Genomic DNA, 25,820 nt, shown 5'->3' with positions numbered 1-25,820 from the left:
CAGAGGATTCCCTCTCGTTCTACAGATTACCATGGAACAGTGACACAATGGTACGCCCACACCCCAACAAAAGCTGCTCTGTGGGAAAAGCAGAGGCCTAGCATGGTGGAAAAGTTGCATCAATTCAAAAGGTACAGAACACAAGTATTGATCTAGAAGTAGAATAATTTACTGTAAGGGGCAGATAGGCCAGGGACCCATTTCTAGGAATGCATTTTAATTAGAAGTTATTCTTAAAGGTTTCCCTACAGAATAAGCGCTCGGTTCAGCTGGCCACAACCTCCTCATCAAAAGTGACATTCAGCTCTCCCCCCAGTCATATCTGATTTTCTTTCTGAGGAAGAAGGTGGATAGAGGTGAAGACTGCAGAAACGTCTTCCTTCCACCCAGTCAAGAAATGATGCAGCATTTTCAAGAGTACACTATTCATTTCAGGCTATAGTCCACCACACACAGAGTTGATTAATCAAGTTTCACAGATGAAAAATATTAACATTGTCACACTACTACCTAGAAGTGAAAGAGCCCGGATAGATATGTTCAGAAAAAGGTTCTTCTTTAACCCCAATTCTTTTATCAGTTTCGGTTTTGATGACAACAAAACCTCTGCAGTTTTGCACCATGCAGTAGAAACCATTCTGACATTTTTAGGAAACTCCTGTTGTCTTCCGGGTTGGAAACACTAGCGATCCACTTGCCCTGAGGGCATTTTTGTCATCATAACAGAAATATCACAGCTGCTCAGTAGAGCAGGGTGGATCTTTTTCTGTCAAACCTTTTACACTCAGTTTCTCACACACACAGACAATAATCATTTGCAAATCTGTACTCAGTTCACTGCAGTTTTGTTGAAACAAAACTGTTCTGGAGGTATTTGCAATTATAGTAGAGGAAACGGACCAGGGTCAGGATGTGGGAGACCAAGGTTCAACTCCTTCCCCTGCCTTTCCCTGAAGGGAGTTTAACTGTGTTTGTACCCCCTGGATAAATGTTTTAACTGCTGGAGTTGCAGGGGGACTTCTCCAGTCTTCTGAATAATAGTCTTCCTCTACGTACAAAGTATTTACTGTTACTTTGTTGGAGAAAATGATAGTGACTTTAGTTTGATGGTTCAGACATTTACCATCAGAGCTCAGATTTACTGTCTGCTTGGTTAATAACAAAAACAACCCAGTCAACAGCACCATATCTTCCACCTCTCAGAACAGCATTCTATTCACTCAGTTTCACATCAGTCACTTTTTCTTACTCTGATCTCTACCTTAGTTTTCTATAAGCATCTAAAAAAAGCAGAACAGTCTCCACAGGGGAGGTCTGCACCAGCAACAGCTCAGTAGCAAACTGCTAGAGCACTATCTTGGGATGTGAGCGGCATGTACTCAAATCCAATCAAGCAACAAAAGAAATCAAAGTCAAGAGATACACATCTGAGGGAAATGCTTTTTCCACTGGATGACTGAGTAACAAGGGAATAGCATCACTGCTTCCTCAGCAACGCATTCACACAGAGCACGGTGAATTTAGCCTTCTATGACTTTGGCTTTCACCACACTCAAACACAGCTTTCCACTTTGGATTGACTGATATGCTTAATTTCTGTGGGACTAGAAATAGTTCGGGGAGTTGTTGTCGTCACTTTGTCATCCTCTGTCAGCTCAGCAACAATGATGGGGCTAAATTAAAACTTTCCATGCGTGCTGTTCCTGGGTTTAATATCTGCCACCTGTTCAACTGCACCACTGTGGTTTTTGCCAGGGAGGCCAGGAATAATCAGCTTTCTCCTCATCTAGGAACAGGCAAAGCCAGGATTGTTAAGTCTTTAAGGTCAGGTGCTTTCTTATCCGAAAGGCTACACGCCATCCCATGAGTTAAGAGAAGTGACCAAAGATGCCACTGTTTTCTGGGAAGCGCTCCCTAAATAAAATGCAGAATGCTCACAAATTTTTTAACTGGCATCATTCTGAGCCGCTGTCATTCTGTCACACTGGGCTACTCGTAGCACCTCTCAACAGCGATGCCTGAAGCACCACAGGGAGGGACGCGCTGTTCAGTCTGCTGCAGTAGCAGCTGCCTTCTTCAGATACGGAACAGCGTTCTTGCTGCTTCCAGAGAAGAGATGAAAACGTAGGCTCTTCCTTTCCTATCAACACCAGCTTAACCACCACCTTGACTCAAACAATTATATAGGTTCATTTTTAACTCCTGTAAATGTTAGTGAGATGAAAGTAGTGACATTTTCATCACAGCAAAGCAAGCACAACAAAATGTTTTGTGGAGGCAGAGAAAAGTAGTCGATGGAAAAACTGAAGGGGGGACACTTTCTCTTAACCTCCAGTGGAAAATTGTGGGGGTACAGCAGAAATCACAGATGCAACTTTTTACCTGACCTCCCCACTCCCCCCATTCAGAAAAGGAAAACCCCTTTAGCTACACCATACATAACTGAATAATGGAGCAATTTCATTGCTCTCGTGCATACCCACGCCACTTATCCAAAGAAAGTCCAGGTTGGATGGCTGCCATTCAAATTATTTTATTGTCCACTAAAGAACTGTTTGTTTAGGGGCTTTCCATAGGGGAAAAATAAGGAAATGAGTTAGAGAAAATTTAATATAATGCAAAGACAGCAGCTTAAAGTACCGGATCCTGAGTGACTTGTAAAGGGCTTAATTGCCACATAAGTATTATTCAGGAGAGGAAACACCACCACAAAGAAGAAAGGAGACTGGGGAAAAAAGCAATTTTGAAAGCATTCGTGACAGTTTGGGACTCCAGCATTCTGGAGAGGAAGCTGAAGACAGATTTGCTGTCCAGGAACTTTCTGAGATTTAGTTTTAGGGTTATACTTTGATACCACACTTGGGGCATTAAGGATTTGTTCTGCTGAAAGACGACAGAACGCTGTCCTTGACATGAGTGTTACCTGCTGGCTGTTTACAGCTGTCCTCCTCTCATTTTTGGTGCATGAATGAGAACTGGTCCCACAGACTTGGGTCTTTGTCAAGCTAAAATATTCTGTTCTGCTTCACTCACGGAAACAGGTTCGCTCCTCTCCTCTTTTTTTTTCAGTTATGTATTTATTTATATATTTATATATTCTTTAAACAGATTCATGTGCCCCAGATCAACAAGCAGCAATATGATACAGCCGGTCCCTACTGACATGTTTTTGAAGTGAACTGAACAGTTAAGGTACCACTCATCTACACTTCCTACAGAATTGAAACACATTTTTGTGCTCACAGAAGTGACTTTTCCAGGGAGGAAGATACTGCTATGCAGTTCTAACCTAAATGTTAGTGAAACACTTCAATTTTTAGTTTGGACTCAAGTAATTTTTGCCTAAGACGTACTAAGAGTCAAGGTACTTCCCACCCATTTTTTTCCTGCTCCCTGTGCAGCTTCCTGCTTCGGCACGAATAAAAGACCACCCAGAACAAACTCTCTCTTCCTTAAGTATTAATTGGAAATGACACAGCTCTTTTATGAGGTCTTGGACAGCGATTCAATTAATTCTTTATTATTACTTAAATATGCTCATGCTCTTTCACTGGATTTTCATGAAGATGTTCATGAAATCGATACCATGTCAAGTATAAAAACAGGCTTTACAGTGGGCGAGCAACAGGTTCCAACAGAACATCACTTCCATCACATTTGTCAAGTCCATAAACTTTAAGCACACAGCTTAGCGTCAAGGAGGCTGGACTACAAATCATTTTTCTGGACAATAAGGCTGGTTGCTCACCCCTTGGTTTCTTCCTCCACAATTTTACTGAAATATTGCAGTGTTTAAATTCTGATCCAAATTGGAATTATATCTAATTTTAGGCAACATCTGAATCTTCCCCAAAAGGGATTTCTCTTTATGCATAAGCTTTGGAAAGTTTTCTTTCCTATCCATACACAGTCTAACCTGCTTGCCAATTAACAAGAGAGAAAAGTCAGCCCTGAGGCCATACTAAGTTTCGTACTCCATACATCACTGAAATTTTAAGGCAATATTTAGTGGTTTGACAGAAACACGACCTTTACCTTATGGTGAGAGGGATTTTTTGGATGAGGCAAAGCATTTCCACCCAGATTCGGGGCCTGTTGAAAACTGCAAGCTGCAGACACTTTTCTGCCTTCGCTATTTCTTGGCTGACCTAGAGCCATAAGACCAGGGACAGAGTCTGGAGGGGTTATTTACCTCATACTACTACAAAATAGCATAGAGAATTTTCTCAGCAAGATAACCAACCACAAAACTAAGTTCCTGGTCTCCGATTTTCTTCCCAGCAGGAAAGGGAACGCAGTGAATTGCTATTTTCGCCTGGAACAGTGGATACCACCACAGAAAGGGCCAAGAATAGACTGCAAGATGATCAAAGCTAACTTCAAGATCATGGAAAGGATGAAGGATTATCATAAACCCCATTGCTGCCCGCCTAAGCATAAGGCACACATTCTTCATGCTGATCTGTTTTTCTAGGACAGATGGTATAAAAATGTGTGTTTCGAAATAGATCAAAAACCCTCTACAAAAAGTAGCCACTCTCTTTAGGATATTTGCTTGTCCCTCTATGTAGAGTATTAGTGGAGTTCAAGCAGAGCAGAGGTTTAGGTCACATTAACTAGTTAAGTATCACTTTAACAGGGTATAAGTTGTCAAATGAGCACAAGAGCTACATGATTCTGTGTTAAAAATGAAAGGAAAAAAATGAAGTAAGGTCTGAAGTACCCAGTGAGAGCCAGTGTTTGCTATCAGCACAGATGGCCAAATAGACAAGGATGCCTCCTTTTGGGTTTGCAGCTGACCACAGGCAAACAGAAGTGAAGGCATCTCATAGGAGGTATCCTGGTTGTTGGTGGACAGAAAGAAAGGCACTTGGAGGAAGATAGGGGTGACTAGGGGTGACAAGCCTATTGCATTTCAGGTGAGAACTGTCCTCATTCTCAGCTTCTCGAGAATGATGACCATTCTCAGACTTTTGATGACCTTTTCACAGCCACTAATATTCAAAAGAATGAAGCAGAAGTCTTCCTCCTCCCCATAAAGCATTTGAATCTATTTTTCCCTTTTTTGTGAAATCAAGAGTAATATCTACTTACAACTTTGCTATATGGTTGTGCAAGAGAGCTCTCAGTGTCAGAAGCCAGATCCAAATATTTCTAATTCAGCTCTCTGCCACAGAAGCATGCAGACACACACACAAAATTTATAAAGGCAAACATTCCTATACATTGTCCTACAAGAACACTGCCTTAGAGCTGTTTCCTGTTACCAAAAGAAAGAACTATAAAAATGAAGGAACTCTTGATCTTAGGCTGCTACTTCCATCTCAAATGACCTTAATTTTATGGAAACTGTACCCTTGTGTTATTCAGATTTTGCTCATAAAACACAGACAGAGGCAGTGTTTAAGCACAGGGGAACAATCAAGAGAAATGTAAAAATTCTTTGAACAGCAAAGAAAAATGTTGTTAAAATGAATAATTTTTATAAATGATGTCAGGAAAAGCCATTTGCTGCTTTGGAGATAAGGTCTCTCTTTTCTTCTTTCCTTTCCCCCCCCCCTTAAAAAGAAAAGAAAGAAAACAGGAGACAAGTGCTTGGAGCACTAGGATGCTGTAGCAAACTACAGTTTTACTTTCCCTATGTAATTTCCTGGCAATTACAACCTAGAAGAAAGATTAAATACTGAAGATTATTTTATAAAGCGGGGATACACATCTACTTATTCACTATAACCTTACACCAAACCTTTGCAGTACCTCCCCGTGCATCCTGGTTGTAAGGAAGCCTTAAACCACAGCAGACAGTCCAATAGATACTCCATTAATACTCATAAGTCTTTCAGATATTAGAAGCATTCACGTTTAGTTCAATCTCATTTCCTAAAAAAATCATATTCAGCTTTTACAAACCAAAGATGGATGTTGAAAAGCAACTGAATACATATGAGAGGATTATTCAGATAAGACATTCTACCATAGACAAAAAACAGTAATGGTCATAGAAATAAAAAGAACACACGTGACTGATTAGACTGTGAACTTCTAATAAAGTGCCAAAGGTGACCTTAATTGTCTACGAAGAGATCTCATTACATAAATCGGGTGCTATTTTCAAAATTTCTACAGGATGCATGGAATCTTTTCCCTTTTCAGAAGAAAGTGACAAAAGTACTCAGGTCCAAATTTTCCAAATGAGCCAGACTCCATGCTATGCATCTATACACCATATGGAACCACCAAAAGCACGCTCAAACAGTCAGCTCACAGTAATCATGTTTTATGTAGGCTTAAGTCTGAGCCAGACCACAGACGTAGACTCCCAACCTGACTCCTGCGAGCAGTCAGCTTGGGGCACCACTCTGCCAGTTCACACGAACATCTCTGCTATGCAGTCAGGTCTCTTGACCCTGAAGACATGAAAAAAATCACTCTATTAACCCCTAGTTTTGACTCCCACCAGACCCAAGTCGGTGTAGTACTGTGGTGGCACTTAGTTCCTGCTCAGCATAACACGAGACAGGTCTGCACTGCTGGACCCTGAGACACCCTCACCTGCACAGGGTAATGGGGAAGCCCAGATTTACTCACCAGTGACCTTAACTGGAGAAGCCTGACCTGCATTGGCCAAGCTGGTCAGCTTCTAAAACCAGAGTGTCTCCAGAGGCACCCACCTGAGTGCCTCCACACCACACTCCCTCAGTTAGCAGTAATTGTGGAGCCACTCAGCTCCTTTGGTCCTGTTACTCTAAAAGGATAACAGCCACACAAATCAGGCATTTTAGGTCATTGCTATGAGATTCTGAGCCTTAAGGACTTCAATATCTTTGAAGAAAGGTAAACTCAAAAGCCTTTGTGGGGGTGAGGAATGGAGCGGTCTGCGTTCACCCATTCATCAGTAAAGACACTCCTCCCGCAGTTAGGAAACGCCTCTCTCCTGAGGTCACTGGTTCAGAGTAAGGCCCCTTAAAAGCATCCTTCCTAAGGAAATCCCCTCACCTTCAGTTAAGAGGGTTTTTTTTTAAATGTTCTTTCTCTTAAAGCATTAGTCAAAGATATTGGAAATTGTACATCTTTGTGGCATTTATTAACTTATTTCCTTTACAGCAATATGCTGTAAAACCCATAGTGAGACTCTCTTTAAACTCGAATGTTACTGTGGGGCCTTCAGCAACTTCATCATCTTTTTCAATGCTCAATAAGCACCATATCTCAATCTATAACCACCACCTTCCATACCTTAATATTAAAGACATCGATGCAATTTGCTTTTAAAAAGTGCCTTTTGTGGTTTGTTTTTTTTTTTTCATTCTGAATCAGCCTTGAGTAAAACTGGAATTGCTGAGTTCTGTTTAAATGACAGATAAAACCAGTCCAAAAGCAGCAGAGAACAAGTTATCTCACCTAGTGCACTGCGTGGAGGTAGCTATCACCAGCAGCATGAAGGAGTCTGGATTACAGCCTGCGGAAGCTCTCAAGTAAACTATGAAAAAGGGGAAGGAAATCCAGAGCTGAAAGGGGGAGGAATTCAGAGCATGCACCTGGATTGTCAGCATATCTCTGCAGACATGAGAAGGCTGGAACAAAGGCAACTGCAAACTGAAATTTCCATCTCCTGTGTGCACGCAGAGATTTGAAATGCGATCAAAACTCCAGCACAAGAGCTGCAGCAGTCACTCCAGATAAAAGAAAGTGGCAGATGATGGTTTCAGAAGACTGCAGCTTAAAGCAACATGGCCTAAACCATCAGTAATAAAGACAGGAGGACAGTCAAGTTTATAACAAAATAAGTAAATTCAAAGCAATCTTCCATGCACAAAAGAAATGTTTGTAAAGCAATTCAGTTTTGAATCCATACTGAACATACACACATACACAAAAAGCCAAACCAGATTGTGCTTCTTGCTGAACAAATCTTAATATTCATTACACGGCACACAAACTATTATGGTTTGAGGTTGTTGGTTTGGTTTTTTTTCTGTATAGAACTTCAGAAATACATAACTGCTGAATAATATTTTCAGTTTGAGATCGGTTTTGGTCTATTGAACTTCTATGCTGCTTATTTCTTACTGGCATTGCCATTAATCCCTTATTTAATAAACAATACTGGCAACAACTCCCCCAAACCTCTCTCTTTTTTAAACTACAACCTACGCAATGGAACAGGATTATATTTTAGCAATAATACAATTTTATAGTTGGAATCCCCTTCAGTTTGAAGCAAACAGCAGCAGTGACTCATTACAAGGCATTTAAGAAGGGGATTTCCTGCTGAAGTGAAATATCAATGAACATTACAGAAATGACAGCAAAGAAGGAGCCCAAGGATCCACTAAGGAGGCAAACCGATCACAGAATAAAAGCAATGGCTAGAAGTGCATGATCCAAACTGAATTTGTTATTCTAAAACCGAAACTAGAAGACATTCTGAAATGCGAGCCTTCATTCTGAAACTCAGCTAAGCCAACGCAAAGCTGCTTTCATCGGTCTGCAGCGGTTTTCTAGTTTTCACATCATCCTAGATTCTGGCAGAGACAGAACCATCATACACATTGCCTACAATATTGTATCAACACATAATTAGGCTTCGGTTAAACTACCGCACAAGAAAATAAGAGAAATATGATATCGAGCAGCAAGCCATTACCCAATACCCGGGCTCATTCCATGAGTCAGAGCGGAGCAGTCTACAGCTTTCAGTAAGTATGAAGGTCATTTTTGCAATTACTAGTTCTAGTAAAGATAAACTCCCACTCACAGTGAAAGCAGGAGGATGGTTATAAACTACGTGGGCTGTTTCATGCGTAGGCTGTACAAACTGGGGGCGCCTTCTGCCATGAATAGGCAATGCCAGCCAGTAGGATTTTTAGTAACTGGGTGATTGCCCCGTGCTTGAGGTTCTCGCAGAGCACTGGCAAACCAATACGTCTGCAGTGGCGTCATTTTATTGGAGAGGAATATCAACAGACAGAAAATAAAACGGGGGGGTTATTCTGCCAGTGAAACGCAGTGCTACCTCACCAAGTCTCGCCCTCTGTCAACTTTCGTACAGGAGGCCTCAGAAAATTGCACCGCTCAACATACCTACCACACTCAGTTCTCCGACAAAAGATATTACTGCTGACTGAGTACAGCTGTAGTTAGGTATCATCTTTGTACTGAACTCAGCTACATAAGTTCTATTTCTTTATTACAGAAAGATAGGAACAGGAGGCAATATCTGAAAGTCCATCTGTTTTCTGCCTCTGACATCTAACTGCACTGTTAGCACAAGAACAAAACACCAAGAAATTGAGCAGCAATTCAAAAGTCTCACGTTCAGGCACATGCCTGGCACAGAAAGTAAGAGGTAAGCAGGCAGTGTGAAAAAATGTTAACTAAAAGGAAAGCAATTTGAGGAGTATCAAACAGCTTCATTTCTCCACAGCAGCACCTGTATGAAAACTGGCCAACACTCCCACCAACTTGTTTGTGAAATCTTAATGACAATATAAATCAGAAGAAATCAAACTCACCCCTTTGTACGACTGTTGTTCTTTTATAGTAAGAGTTTTGTGCGTGGCTTTTTAATAGAACAGGTCCCCTGTATTGACCTCTCAGTTCAGGTAGCAGAGACCATTTTCTACTTCTCTCCGGCTCAGATGGACCAATGGTTGCATCTAGAGAAAAGACACAGAAACAAAGAAAACTATCAATGGACATTGACTGAAGGACAAATCACACAACCCCATAGAAGCAGAGAGGCCTGGGGTGGCTAAGGAAGGGAGAGGAAGGATGCCAGAGACACGAGGCATGCAAGGGAAGGAGAGGCTGTGCATTTACAAACAAAGCAATAAAATCAGTTTAGTGGCACTATGCTAAGTGCTATGTGGACGAGAACCCACGGTATTTTCTTGAAGTCTTCAAACCTTCCTCTTCAGTCAGTCAGGGACCACGCTAAGTTTACATTCACTACACTGATACCCAGGCAGATAAAATATTCTGCTGGGCAAGAAAGAGATAGCAAATATTTTTCAAATACCTTTTTTTTTCTGAATACCACATAAATATTCACTAGAAGGAGCATGTTTGTGTATCTAAATATGAACTACACCATTCACTACAGAGATTGACATGACTTTGCCCTTTGCATTTCTTAGTTCAGTTATATCAACTACCCCAGTGACGTCATGTACTGATTTAAGTGTTAAAAGGGAATTCTGCTGTTTTTCAAAACCCCTACTGTGCTATATTTGTCATGACCTCATTTACCATCACCAGCAGGGATTTAAAATGTTCCTCCTGTGTCAATGACCAGCTGGAGGCACGGAGCTCCACCTGGGGATGGATAAGGAGCCAACCAAGAGCTTATGGGTCAAGATCAAAGGGAGGGAAGGGACAGGTGACATTACTGTGGGGGTCAGCACAGGCCACCCAATCAGAAAGACCAAGCGATGAGGCCCTCTATAGACAGATAGACGCAGCCTCACGTTCACAAGCCCTGGTCCTCACGGGGGACGTCAACCACCCCAATATCTGTTGGAGGGACAACATAGTAGGGCATAAGGTACAAATACATTAGGAATTAAAAGAAAAAAAATCACAAAAATTAGTACCAAATTACCCAGAAATAACAGCAGAGAGTAAAAAGATATTCTCTATGTAATAGAAAAGCAAATAAAGTAGAAATGTAGAAGGCATGTTCAGTGAAATCACAGTATTTGTCTTATTATTTTATCACCACAATTAATCTTATCCTTTATGAGCATTTACTTTTATTTTAAAGAAGGGCTTACACTAGATATTTTCTTGCTGTATGCAGGTATGCCACATGCACACAGGATTCCACTATTTCTGGGGTACACCAAATTTGACTCAGCAAAACATTCATTACCTTAAATATTAGCCTGCAGAAGAAATAACAACTGGTTTTACTACTCATTGTCTTCTCTTTGCTGGCCAGGTTTGCCTCATAGCTGGGCACATTTGGATATAGAGCACCTTTGGGAATGGGCTTTCTGAACCCCTGAACTGAGAGGTAAAGTCCACTGCTACCTTCACTGGAGCAGAAACAAACATCTAACTGTTATTTTTCATCTCTCTAGCTTGCCTCGCAGAGAAAAAGGGCAACTTTCAACCTTACAGATTTAAATGACTACTGCTAGTTCTCAAAATCTAGGAAGAACTTCAGTGGCACACAGCCAGTGAAGATGGAACTGTGACAGTCATCATTAAAGCTGCTGAGCTACTAGACTTCATAGCTAAGCTAATTAAAAGGAAGTTACTCTTCCTCGGTGCAGCTGAAAACAAGGACACAAAGTTGATGAAGTACGCTAAAGTGCTTTGAAAAGTCAAATACGTCTTCACCCACTCTTTTTTTCTTGTTCTTGCCTGCATTATGTTTACAGTTTCAAGGAAAAAAAATAAGCTTCGGTGTCAGTTACAGTCCACACAACCCACTTATTTCAGATGCATTACCTCTATCATTTTTTATCACTCATTATAAGACCAGTCTGATTTGAAGTACTGCTGAATTAGTAGCTGTGCTTCAAACAACGTTTATCCTTATCCTTACCCTTATCCTTTCACTTTTGAAAGAAAAAAACCCCAAAAGTCGGTGTCAAAAATCAAAGGTCAAAAGGCTGTTTACAGAGTTTCCACTTCAACTGCTGTTTATGAAAGATCAGTTAATTTTTTTGGTCCTTTTTTGTTCCAGGGAGCAGGATTGAGGGTCTGACTATATAAGCAAAGAATTCAGTAAGAAGAGTAATTATTTTCAGCTGTTCTATTAAGAGTACTATATGTGCCATTGAGTCCAAAATCCAGGGCAACAGTTAATCTAATTAAAATCTTTGCAATCTAAGACAAAATTTAGCATTATTAGTCTATTTACACTTACTATTAATAATATAGTTAAGATCCGCATATACAAACTTTCTAGTACCTACTAGGGTTTTTTTTTGTTTGGTTTTATACTCATGCTTTCAGTGTCTCTCTCTAGATCCCGAAGGCAGCAGCACTAGCCTTCATCATTATGAAGATCATAGAATCACCAGGTTGGAAAAGACCTCGTGGACCATCGAGTTCAACCACTCCTATGTGCCACTAAACCATGTCCCTGAGCACCTCATCCACCCATCTTTTAAATACCTCCAGGGATGGTGACCCCCCCCCTCCCTGGGCAGCCTCTGCCAGTGCCCAATGACCCTTGCTGTGAAAAATATTTTTCTGATATCCAGTCTGAACCTCCCCTGGCGCAGCTTGAGGCCATTCTCCCTTGAAAAACTACAGATAGGTGCAGTTGAACCATATCCCAAGCGGAGTATGTGAGAAACTTTTTGCCCAACAAGCATTTTAGTTTATTTGTTCCTCAAAAATGAGTTATAGACAACTTTGTGCAACATCCCACAAGGTGTCACTAGAGATGCATCAGCCAAAATCCTTCTCCCATCTATCTTTGCTTCCCCTTCCTATGAAGCATGTTACATGCTTTGAAAACATGAAAAAAATGAGTTAACATCAGGCAGACACGTGCTTCCTTGTGCAGTGCTATCCTTTACGTTGTGGCCTATTAAGCAGCTCGGCAATAATCTGAACAGTGAATGAAGTACAGACGTGTTTATGGAAATGCAAGTCCATATTAGACATCTCCTTTTAATGAATGAACTGGCTCAATAGATTTGCAGCAGGTTTTCATGCTTCTAAAAAGTGGGATTCAGCAGAAGATGTGCTGACCCCCTTTTGAGGCTCCTGATATAGAAAGAGGAATAAAATCAACCATCAGTTCTGCCTCAGTTCATTTTGCATTTCCTAGAAAAAAACAACTAACTTATTCTGCATGGATGAGTCAAAATAGGACTATTAAGTAGAAGCTTTATGTATTTTATGCAGAGGTAGTTTCTCAATAGCTTAGGGCCACCTGACATAAACCACATACCAACAACTGCAGCACAGCTTCTAGGAACAAAAGTTCCAGGAGCATTTGCAATCTGTAAAATATGTTAAAAACCAGGAAGCAATAAGACAGCTACTACAAAAGCAGTGGAAATAAGATGGCATTGCCCATAACCATTGACTGGAACAAGTAAAACTGAAATGTTGTTGCTTTCCAATAACATCTGATCCAAATTTGTACCAAGACACACTAGTAGGGCTAAAGCTTCCTTTACTGCTGGCTGTGGTTTAGAACCTCTTTATACCTGATGAATGAATGAATGGCTTTCTTGATATTTTTCTCTTTATTCTCAGAACTGTCTAAGTTTACTTTGGACAGGAAAATATCACATGATAAGAAAAGTACTATTTCCTTAATATGCTCCTTCAAAAATAAACAGTGTTGCCTTTCATGTGATTATCAAATTCTTCCATTCATACCAGCTGATTACTGTAAATTCAGCAAGTTCCTTTGCAAACAGACAAACCAAACCCACTTCTGTGGCTATGTCCTCCTGTGCTCCTCCCCCTTCGTCAGTAAAGTGGGTTTATTCCACTTCAGACTTTATTAGCATACAACAAGTCTTTGAAGAACTTAATCATTTCATAAGCGTGGTACAAATTATGACAAAGACTTCCCACTTTTTCTTATGGTTTGCGTTATCTTGGATAGTCAGGATTCTTATCCTCTGTTTACACTCTCAACGGGTTGAAATCGTAATTTGTTCATTTGCCCTAATCTTTGTGGAGCTTTAACTCGACAAGACTTATATTTTCCAACCGATCTTGATAAGCTGCTAAATTTCTTTCCCTATACAGGCTATTCTTTGTGTTCTTGACTTTAATAGCAATGTTCCCCACTCCCTGTGAGACTTTAGATGCTTTTGTGTGTGTATAACATGTTTTAATGAGTATCTGTGGAGACTGTAATAAAAACAGATCACTTTTTGAGATCCTTTACATTTGTTAAGTTCACCATTTCAGAACTAAGATTTCTCCCAACTGCTCATAAATAACTCTTTACACCACCACCACTCCCATTTCCCCTTGGCTTCTCCCCACTACATCACCAAATCTGGGAAGCACCATGTCTAGAGCTACGGGCCTTTTAGGAGACCCCAGGGAGTCTGGAAAGGAGTCGTCTGAAGGATTTCAGAGAGCCTTGATCACTATTTTTCTGTGGATCCATTCACTACTTTATGTTTCAAGTGCTCAGTTTCAAAACCAAGACAGACCTAAGTGTGACATACATTTCTTCTGGAAAACAGTGTTCCAAAGCAAAGGGGATGACTTTCAGGTGTTCTTTTCAGAAAGGAAAACCTAAAACATCTCAGGTGAGACTCAAAAAAAACCCAATAAGACCAGTTTCTCTTGGATTGTATATACTGCTGATCCTTTGTCACTTAACAGCTCCAACCCCCTAGCACAGGATTTTTCCCTATATTTGTTTCAAACTGTGGCTAAGATTAAACGACCTAATACTGTAACTCACTTGTATCAGAGTAGACCTATTTCCTTTCCTGCCACTGACACCCTCTTTCTGCAGGGAAAATCACAATATTTAAGTTTCAAGGGTGGATTTAGATGTTTAAGCGGACAAAAATCAGAAAAGCGTAGGCTTTCAACTTCAGTATCGTCCAAAATACATCACAGCTACATTAGCCTTGTGAGGAGCAGCACAGAAACCTTAAAGAAGAAATTAAGGAAACCCCTTAAGAAATTTCTTGTCACAGGCAGCTCTCACTGGGAACTGAAATAAGAGACACAGTCTTTATTAGCACTATCAGAAAGAGCTGTGTAATCAATGCATCTCAAAGCACCGTTGCATAAAGGAAACAAATAAACCCAGCACCTCTCTCCATGTATCTTCCTCATGCCAATTCTAGGGAGAGGGCAGCTGTCATCAAATACACGCTTTCATATGCACGATAGCAATTCTCTTAAGAGTGAGGGGTCTGGAAGAACCAGCCCAAGATGGCTTTTAGTGCGCAGCAGCGGTGCCACCTACAGCCCAAGTGAGGCCACAACACAACTGCATCCAGCTGCAGAAGGAAGAGATTTTTCAGGCATTTTTTGCCAGTAATCTGCTCTTCAAAATTCAAGTCTGACTGAGAGCACAGCCTTAATATGATATTTAGAAGGACACTGTTTTATACTTTACCCACAGAGGTGCTACGCACTTTTCTATCTATTTGCTCTCAGACTGCGTGGTCTTTAAGACTCTTCAGCCAGGGACCAAATGGAATAACAGCTAAGATAGTGCTTAACAGTTGCATCTATGGAAACCATATGTTAGAACAAAAAGCAGAAGAATATTTCATTTCTGTTGTCCCACACACACAAGACACTACACAGAGCATGTTTTACAGACGTCCAGAAGATAATTACTGGACGTTTTAGAAGGCATAGTTCAGCTGTCATCTGTCCCAGCAAGATGGACATCCATGCTTGTTATTTGAAGCAAGAAAAATCAGCTCTCCCAGTGCAGCTGGCAAATCACTAAGAAGCCTTAGTTCCTAGGAATTAGAAATATGTAGAGTCAAAGAAATAGAATATGTAAATAGAAATATGAAAGTAAGTAGCATTAGAAATGGAATGTAAATAGAAATATCTGAAGAGATATTCAGAAATAACAATACACACACTACACACAAGCCATGAGGAAGAGAGCATTAATAAGCACCTGGAAGACTGAGCTGATGCAAGCTACATTTTCTTCAGATCCTCAGCGGGCCAGATGGAAAGGCAGAAAACATCTCCTCTTGTTTATACCAATCACGTCAAGTGGAGCTGATCTATTTTACCACAGGGGCTGTAACAATCCTACCAGTGCTGCCTGGCTCTGCCCACACCATGCACTGCCGAACACCTCTCCACACCCATCTAACAACCTTTACCATCATTACAAGTGCACTCAGGCCTCATGACTGACAGCTGCATACTCTCCTCTTTGTGGATCTGCAGCTCCTCTCATAAATGCAAACCTTCTGTTAGGTAAGTGCAGGTGTCTCAATAATTACAAGTTTTCTTACCATATACAAGCCAAATGCAACCAATACAGTCGGCAATGTCTTCCCAAGGGTGCAGACAGCCTGAAACAAGGACTGGAAATGCAGCTTATACATCTGACAGCCTTGACGGAATGCAAATTCTAACACACGGGACTGTTTCACTTCATCAAAATTCAATGCCTGCTTATTTTAATTTGTATAAAAGAGATAAAGGAGACACAGGGAGCTCAAGGAGTTGCATCAGGAAAAGCAATACAGCTGGTGAAAAAAGGCCAGAGACTAAGTCAAAAGTGAAACAAACCAATGAAGTGAGAAAAGGAGGACTGAAGCACAAGTCTGAAGTTGAATCTTGACTTCACACTAAACAAAGTTGATTGTTAGAAAAGGGTGATCTTAAGCAACAGATAACTGCAAAGTTCAGTGAATCTGTGAAAGCCCAAGGTTCCCAGGGATGTCACTGGAGTATCAAAAAGCAGAATACAGCAAGTAGTCCTCATACAAACTGAAAACTATAATTCACCCTCTTCACTGAGTGAATCCAATGCAGGCCAGCTAGCAGCCTTCTCATTCTTCACAACAGATTCCAGACACTAGGGATTTCCATTTAGATGGAAAACCATCTAAAATGAAGACTAGGTAATTTGTAATCTTGTTAAAGATGATTTGTAGAGCAGAACTTTCAAAGTACAGCCAAGTTTATTTTGTTCTTGTTTTGTTTTTTAATCTATTACCCAATTCTAGGTTATCTACTTCAGAAATTTCATTATGCATACATATTTCCATGCAAAAAGAATGCCTCCATCTAGATCCCAACTCTGTAGATATTCATTAGGAAACTTACTTTATCACAGTTATACCCCTTCCTCCAAATATCCTGAAATTAAATCTGCTCCACAGCGCAAAGCACATAAGCTCCAACGTGACAAATATTCTTCTCAGCGTTCATACTGCTGGCCTTTTGCCGCATCTCTGTTGAACACTACTTCTGACTGTGCTGCAAATAGTAGTCATTCAAGTTTGTTTTATACTGGAGTTTGTTATTTGTAAACTCTACTTCTTGCTCTGAAATCAGTAGGAATTTTGGTTCTGACTTTGGCTGCCAGCAGGAGCTCAGTAGTCCAGGTATCGGTAAGCAGAGGCAAATTGTCTTTAGTAAAAATTTAAGAAACCTTCAGGCTCCTTTCTCACTCTTAAATAAGTTTTGCTGCAGAGGTCAGGTTATGATGCAATGAGGATTTAAATCAGTAAGTTCTTGGAGGTATGAGCAAAGTAAAAGTACCTTCAATGTTCATAATGAAAGAGCTCTGCTGCAGTATAACCAAGACCAACTTTGCTAGATGGACTGAGAGCTTCAGGGAGTCTATCGGGAAGAGTTCCAAGTGAGCACAGCCTAAAAAGGTAATTAAGAAACAAAGTTATGTTTAAAAAAAAAAAAATCTATTGACCTTTTTTTGTCTTACAAGTAAGATTTACTTTTTCTACAATAGTTGTATTGTAACTATTTGCTTTTTGTGAATAAAATATTACTATTGTAACTTTATCAGTGAATATCTGCCAGTTAAAAAAAAATAAAAAAATAATAGCTTGGACATTAAATAAAAAGCCACTCAAGCTCTTTTCCCCCTCCAGTGGGATGGATGCATAGGTCAATACACTTCTGCTTTATTTATTCAGTCAAGAATTTATTCTTCAGGGCTGGAAAATACAGATCAATCTGGTAGAATTTCTGCTTGAACAAACTGTTGAAACACAAAGCTAAATGAAAGCCACACACATGATACTACTGAAAAACTATGTCTGATCCTCTAAGTTACATCTACATACATCAGAATATTTATCAAAGTGGCATAAATCAAAATAGAAAGGACACCTATTTCAAATGGGAAAATGAAAAGGATTTACAAATCAGCTACAAGTGCACGGAAAAAGCCCAAAATCCTGCTCACGTACTTCCAAGACATAACAAGAGAATTGTGGACATCTTGCCTTAAATTTTAAATTATTTAAAAGGCGGATAGTCTAAATAAGAAATTTAATGTGATTAAAGCCTTAAGTTTAAGATGTAGGAAAAAAAGTCTAAAGTCTGAAAACCAGAATTTACAGTTTGTAAAGGGCATTAAAGTACACATTTATACTCACACATTAACAGATTGGTTGCTGACTCCAAAATGAGCACTATTTCCCCCAATAATTCTGCTCGATGGGAGGAAATGCACCAATCTTTGCCTACAGCTGCATCTGATCAAAGAGTGCCTTAAACACTAATTTACTCCAGTGTGTTTTTTAAAATGCAAGCATCGTAAATATTTAAGCACCATTTTTTAAAAGAGACATATTCATGCCTCTATAAAATGAAATCTGGATGAGGAAGCTCCAATCACTGCAGCCACTTACAGAGAACTCATTAAGGGAAAAAATACCACTTCTGGCAAGACAGACCAAAACCCAGAAATCTCAGCACAGGAAACACGACTCTTGTAAGCAGCCGTAATCAGAAACTGGTAAAGATAGGATCACATCCCAATAGCAGCATTGGAAATGGTAATTGAAATCAGAATCTATTACAGGATCAGAGAAAATCTGCATAAACTTAGAGCAGGATTTCACATCTTGACAGTTTTGAGGAACTAGAGACACTTGCAATAATTCATTAACTAAAAATTAACAGCATTAATTCTTTCTCATCTTAAACCACCAGAGATTTTTAAAATAACTTCATAATCCATCAACTTCACCGGGGCTTCAACAGAGGAAGTTAATGACCACTTGAATTTCCAGCAAAGCTGCTGGAAGCCAGTTTTGAAGTGTCAAAGCAGGACTTTCACTATACACAGGAGTCAAAAATAATTTGTTTCTGAAGAAATATATGCAGTCTAATTATCTGTTGTGTTTCTGCATAAAATCTGTGTTTTTCAGAAAGGTATAAGCTTTAGAATGCTGTTGTTAGTCAGAATTCATCTAAAACATAAAGAACTTGCTTTGAAAACCTATGGCTTTGAAAACACTAAAACATGAAAACCTTTAAACATCTCCATGGCAGGATGCAGAGAGAAATTATTCTAATCCTCCTCTTTCACCTGTTTCAGGAAAACCTTCTCTGGTTCTCACTGGGTAAGTTTAATGCAATTGGACTGTGCTCTGAACGCTCTGTTTCCTCCTCACTCTGGCAGAGCTCCTGCTTTATTCCACTGCTTCCACTTGGAGAAGCATCAGAAGGGCAGTTTTCACTCTTCCCAACCTTTTGCCCTGTGCATTTAGATGCTGTCCCATTCGCACAACTGCTGCCTGAATAGTTTCTAAACTTTCCCAACTTTTTTAACGTTCACATTATCCCTAATCTACATAAAAATATAGCCTGCCATGATTATCTTCCTATCCCACCTCTAAGTCAGCAGCTCTACTAAATCCTTTCATGTACTTACTCCTTTTTTATTTATGGGCTAGAATAATCCACTTCTCATGTTCAGCACTCTTTGTGTATTTCTCTCACCTCTCAGGTGTCCCCTCTCTACTGGATCACTTGTTTTAATAGCTTCTGTCGTACTCACAGTCTCTGCAAGCAGCATATGCAACCATTACGTATCAGCAAATCATGTAACCAGCATATAGACATGACTAACACGTTGCCAAGCTAAGAAACTATATACTTACCCCCTTGATGCAGGCACATCACACTTGCCTGCTGGCTTCATGGTCATGTTGACACCTGGAGCAAGGCTGCCTCCCGTTACTCCTTGGAACAGGCTCATATTGATATTTTTTAATTCCAGTCTTCTAACTCTCAATAAAATCTGTCCCCTCACGCTTCAATTTGAACTTATCTCCGTGAGTTGCCATTACTCTTAGAAAAACAACAAAAACATTGCAATTGTTTTATGACGTGGCTTTACAACCCGCACTCTCAGCTCAACAGTTTCAGCAAAGCTAAGCAAAGGACTTGTGTCTGTGCTTCATAACCCAGCCTGGGATAGCTGAACCCTGGGCAAGTGTTTCCACCTGCTTACACGTGCTTTTCAACAGCCCATCTCTGCTTTGCTCATGTCATCAGCCTTCAAACATTTCTCCACCTTTCCCTTCAACACCTCCCTTATATTTAGGACTCGCTTCCTTTTAAATCCTTACTATTTCCTCCAAGGAGATCATTTCTCTTTTAAGTATTCTAACAAAGCAAACTGGCTTTAGCAAGAGATAGGCATTTTCTTCTTGCCTGAGAACCAACAAATTGCAGATTTACAGTTGATCTACATTCACCTTTTTTATGAAGACTACACAGTACTCCTCAAAATGCTAAGCATAACCCAAGGTCTTAAACAGCTCACTGATCATCTTTAAAGCTTGGGTTTTATTGAGAATTTGGCTGAGGATGTTCTAAGCACACACAGTCAGATTGAGACATGACATCTTCTCTGCTACTATATGTTATCTTTGCTTAGGGAATAATCAAAGCATAAACTTCAAATGGACAACTCCTGCTCTGCACCCAAATGGCCCCCTCACTCAGTACCACAAATGTCTTATGAAAACATGGAAAATGCTACAAGGGAGCTGCAAATTCTCTCTTTAGTTGTTCATCATCTTCAGACTATTTAATGCCTGCACACCATTGTATCAGCCCATAACAGCATGAAGTCATCTCAACAAAAGCACAGTTCCTGATCTATTCATCACTAAGTATTACAGCCCAATACCATCTGAAGCTTAAAACCATACGCACAAATGAATTCATCTGATGCCCTCTGAAACTAATCCCCCCTCAAAAACAATTTCAGAATTCTGCCAGGAAAAGATCTCACTTAATATTTATCTTCTCCCTACCGCAAAGAATGGGAATTCTGTAGCAGAGAAATTGTTACAGTTACTGAGAGGATTTATCCCCTTTCACTCACTTTTTTCGTTGTTTATACTTTCTGATTTCAGTGGAGCAAGATCACACATCTGACACTTCTTCCTGGTCCATTCATATTTCCAGAGTCTCTGTTCAGTTCACTGTGTCCTTCAAGGTTCCTTTCTTCACCCACATGCCAGTTCCCGGCATTATCTCAATGCGACTTCAAGGTTTACAGCTGAAAATAAACTAAGTTTCTTTTTAATTTGATCAAATCAAAGAAATAAGTGATTCATAACTAAGATATTAGAAAGAAACTTTTTTTGAGGAAGCACTTCTACTCAAAGAACACAACACTTTTGATAATTATTCTGAGTTTAGGGCAATGAGCATGGTTATCTTTTCTGTTCTCCCATAAAACCATTAGCCAGATTTTTTTCTGATCATATCCACCATGCAATTCTGTTAATATAAGATGGGAACAAGCAGGCAAGCTGGAAGGACAGCAAGAGACAGGTTTCTAGCCTGGACTGACAACTGACTCAATTCAACATGATTTGTTTCTTTAGTTAAATCGAAGTTGAAGCTCTGACAGGTTAAAAAACAACGTGGGCAAAATCCCGGTTCTGCTTAAGTCAATAAAAGGTTTTCTATTCCCTGCAGCTAGGCCTTCTCACAAATTATACAGCTCTGAGAAAACTACTGTGTCAAAAACGCACAAATAATAGAGTTACCATTAGGGATGGAATGAGAACTGTCTTTAGTAGTTTGGTTTATATTTAATCTAACAGTAGCCACATATATCTGTATTGAAACATTTATGATTTCTCTCCTACCAAGAGACTGGAAGGTTTTTTTCCCCCCTCTCTCAACTTATTCTGTAAAATCCTTTAAATCACGTCTCTCAGGATTCCAGTAACAGCTGGCACCTGTAACAGGACAGGAATTTATTCACTTAAAAAGCATATACAAACTTACATGAATCTTTAAAGATAGAAAGACTCAAGAAGTGAAGATTATAGCAGATGCTCCCACTGCAAAATAGTATCAGCAATGCAAAAAGGAATCTTAATGAAAAAATTAATATAATATTATAGTAGTTACTTGTTGACATAACATTTTAGGAGACAACAGAAGAAACAGATAAGCTGAAACAAAACCATAATATACTTGTAAGTTTTTGTTAAATACCTGTTAAAAATTGTCACTGAAATTAGCAGTGCAAATAAACAAAAAGCTTAAAATAAATTGTTTTTCAGTTACAAATATATCATAACACATAGTTCTCATCATCAGCCAGATAAACCTTAGACCAACTGAGGAAAATTGTAATAATAACTCACTGTTAGCCCCTGATCTCCAGGGCAAAAAAGACCAGTAGAAGACCCTTGTTCTAGAAAGACAAAAGACAAGCTACGACAGAAAGGAAAAAGGAAGTCACAGTTGTAATTGCAGGCAAAAATTGCTGTCACAGCTTACAGCGCTATTCAAAGGCCATGCCTGGTGACTATCTAAAGCAGAACCTGACCTCACCCACGCTGTTTTACATACACAATGCTCTCCAAAACTGTTATTTTATCTAAGGTATATGCTTATGTAAATAGGAATGCTCTTAATTTCTGGCTGTCAGGAAAAGTCAGGTCATTGCACGGAAATGTAACATATACAATATAAGTAATATATACGTAAACAAAGACTATGTCACAAACCATTATCAGAATGCCTTATCTCATGGAAACTTGTAAAAGTTACCAAAGGAACAGATTCCTTCCAATTTGTCTAAGAGTAATTTAGACTAAGTTTTACTTTACCATTGTCATGATTTAACTCCAGCCAGCAACTAAGCCACCCACAGCCATTTGCCCCCAGTGCCATGAGGGAAAGAACTAGAAAAGTAAAAGTGAGAAAACTCATGAGTTGAGATAAAGACAGTTTAATAGGTAAAGCAAAGGCCACGCACACAAGGAAAGGAAAATAAGGAATTAATTCACTACTTTCCATAGCAGGCAGGTGTTCACCATCTCCAGGGAAGCAGGGCTGTCACATATAACGGTTACTCAGGAAGACAAAGCACCCCTACTCTGAACTTCCACAACTTCTTTCTTCTTCCCCCAGCTTTATAAGCTGAGTGTGATATCATACAGCATGGAATATCCCTTGGGTCAGCTGGGGTCAGCTGTCCTGCTGTGTTCCCTCCCAACATTTTGTGCAGCCCCAGACCACTCCTAAGTGGGGTGGGGTGAGAAGCAGAAAAGGCCTTGAGTCTGTGCAGCAACTGCCCAGCAGCAGCTGAAACATCCCTCTGTTATCAACACTGTTTCCAGCTAAGTCCAAAACACAAAAAAGATTAACTCTATCCCAGCCAAAACCAGCACAACAATGAAGCATAAAGTAGCAATGGAAAAAAAATCTTAAAATTTACTGTCAAGGAAGGTCCCTCAGGTAAGGGATGACAGAAGAGAGCACCAACATTTCACAGGCTATTGAATGATCTAAACAGACCTTAGCTGGAGTTGGAAGTTACGCATTTCAAAGCCCATTTATGGGATCAGATCACTGTGGACCGTCCCAGATCAGGTTTCCCCTAGTCCACACCTGTAAGCATCCTTTCACAATTTTTGAGTTAGACCCTCTGAGAGCAAAAATGTTTAGAACTTACATGGATTTCAACCCCATAACGTACTGTGAAACCTAAACATAATAGAACATTGAAACCTAAACATAATAGAACATTGGCCCCGTTCTTAGTAATTAATCCAGTGATGATGGAGAGACAGAAAAATTAGTGCATGCCTTCAGATAACTGTCTGGTCAAAAGACTGTGATATTCAATTGAAAGTCTTCCATACAGTCCCAGCAGGCTCTGGACACGACCTTTTTTTCTCTCCAGAAAATGGCAACATCACACTTTCAACTTGTAAATGACATACCCAAACATGACTGTAAATTAAAGTCATGTGTTTACTCTACAGACCACACCTCCAGCATCTGGACACTTTTGTACAGCATTTTTTCACCTTCTGAGTTTTTCAGCAGAACACTGCAGTTTACAGGGCAGTACACTGGCATTTAAATTTGTACCCAAGAATTAACCTGTAAAAACAGCACACTAATTATGCATGCATTACTAATCTCTAATATGCTTCCTGTTAACAAAATCTGAACATGCATGCAGTGTTTAAATCTTAATCTCTTCAGAATTTAATCCCTGCTGGCTCTTTCATGTACTTTTTTTCCAAGAGAGAATTGTATCTCAGTCTTTCTTCCTGAGCTCACATCTGAAGCTCTTCTATCCTTAGAGCTGCAGAAAGCAGATCTTACAACATTAGACCCGTGTCAGATTTGCAAATTGTCCAAGTATGCACTCTCTGCACAGTTCCTGTCTTCTGGCATTCAGCTGTGTATGATCTAGCAGTGTGCCAGCCTCCAGACACAGAATAAACAGAGCAAGCAACAGTTCCTTTGTTTACCTAAAGCAGAGGGCAAACAAGCCCTAAGTCAGTTTTGGAAGAAAAATGTTGTGCCTTTTTTTTTTTTCTGGAAATCATAGAGTAATACTGTTTCCTAAAGTTTTACTCTTCATCCTTATAAAATATACTACATTTTCTCAACCATTATCCCAACGTTATAAGAATCCACAAAATATTTTCCCCCTCATTTCAGCATACAAAGTAGAAAACTACTTTAAATGGCTTATTCAAAGTCACCACATACAGAAAATGCTTTTTTCCATTCTCCAAACCTTTGCGATGCTACTGCCCACCTCCTAATGCAGAAGGCATAGTAAGCTCAGAGCTGAATAAGGCAAGATGCCTTTTCAAATTCCTTTTTGAAGCTGGCTGATCGCAGAATTTGACTTCAATGTTGCCATCGCTGAATGCCTCCCTCCTGGCTTCGTCCAAGTCAATGGGATCTCTTTGAGAAACACTTGCTTTTTGACGCCTCATAGTAATCCCCGACTTCCCGAGGTGCCTGGCTGGGGATGCATTTTCTTTGACAATGCAGAAGCAGATGGCAGACAAAAAATTCTTCTTGAAGTTTTCATTCATGAAAGCATACACAATGGGGTTGCAAATAGAATTGAAGAATCCTATAACCTGGACAATTGCAAAGATCATTTTTACTGTCACATCATCATACTCCTTTTCAAAATTACCTGGAAAGGAAAAAGAGAAATACGCTCTAAGCTCAGAATGGCACAAATGCCTACTACTTAGTCTATTTGTATCCAGTCTGGCTTTAGAAGCTTTGGTTTAAAATCAACAGAAGACCTTGCTGGAAGTTCTCAATACTAGCAACATGGTTTCATTAGCAAGGAAAGGCTGACATCAACCACACTGCCCTCTACATATAACAAATGACAGAGTCATTCAAAAGAGGCAATTTATGAGCCAAAAAAAGTTGCCCACCGGTCGAGCAACAGAAAGCTTCCAATTTGATAAGTGCAGTCCTTGTTTATTCAAGTTGTTCTGGCTCTGTGTTTCATTTGTATAAGAACTTTAACACTAGTCCCCATCTTCTCACTAACCATACATGGCTCCTTTCTCTGTGCTGACACAGACCAACTCATGGAGGTTAAAATGCATCTTCTTGGTTACATCTCCTACTCTTTATTCATTGAGATCAGAGGACTGAATTCCTTGAGTTCAAATACTCAGTGATCAAACTTTGGATAAGTACTACAAAGGTTTACATGGCAAGTAAAATACAGGCCTTGTAGCACCTGAAATAATTCCTGAAATTAGCAATGGAAGAGATCAAGCATTTCATGGAGCATTATGGGCAACCTTCAAGGGACAACACAATTTTAATATTTACAGCCTCCACACTTCTGATTCGGCCCAGGCATAGACATCATTTCGTTCACATGACTACCAATTTTCCTGCTACAACCTTCTCTGTGACAGAAGACAAAGAAACAGCTGCTGCCTTTGGCAATTAAAAGTACAACAGCTCTCAGTCCTACACAGACCATGCTGCACAGTCTCACATGCTATCCCATCTACCCATGCAGGAGATGAGAGGTGAACAGTACAAGACCCCATAGAAGAGGGCAAATAACAAAAAGCAAA

At 39.9% G+C, this 25,820-nt stretch overlaps 1 protein-coding gene across 8 annotated transcripts in view; it reads right to left on the bottom strand.

Moving 5' to 3' along the window:
- Positions 1-25,820, bottom strand: part of QRFPR (pyroglutamylated RFamide peptide receptor) — a 70,553-nt gene that overhangs the window by 27,931 nt on the left and 16,802 nt on the right. For 2 of the 8 annotated variants that reach the window (XM_054065229.1, XM_009568250.2), the window contains exons 6-9: positions 20,810-24,904; positions 19,575-19,764; positions 17,203-17,313; positions 9,516-9,659 (exon numbers count right to left, since the gene is read on the bottom strand). In XM_054065229.1, the coding sequence (XP_053921204.1) occupies positions 24,501-24,904 (404 nt within the window). In that variant the 3' untranslated portion in view covers positions 9,516-9,659; positions 17,203-17,313; positions 19,575-19,764; positions 20,810-24,500. Of the gene's footprint in view, positions 1-9,515; positions 9,660-16,764; positions 17,314-19,345; positions 19,477-19,574; positions 19,765-20,809; positions 24,905-25,820 lie in introns of those variants that run through there. The other 6 variants (XM_054065232.1, XM_054065233.1, XM_054065230.1 and 3 more) reach the window with 6 other exon arrangements.

Source organism: Cuculus canorus, chromosome 4 (genome assembly GCF_017976375.1).
Source record: "Cuculus canorus isolate bCucCan1 chromosome 4, bCucCan1.pri, whole genome shotgun sequence".
In the NCBI taxonomy this organism is placed as follows: domain Eukaryota; kingdom Metazoa; phylum Chordata; class Aves; order Cuculiformes; family Cuculidae; genus Cuculus; species Cuculus canorus.
Note: the sequence above shows the minus strand (reverse complement) of the source record. Positions and strands in the feature narration are given on the sequence as shown.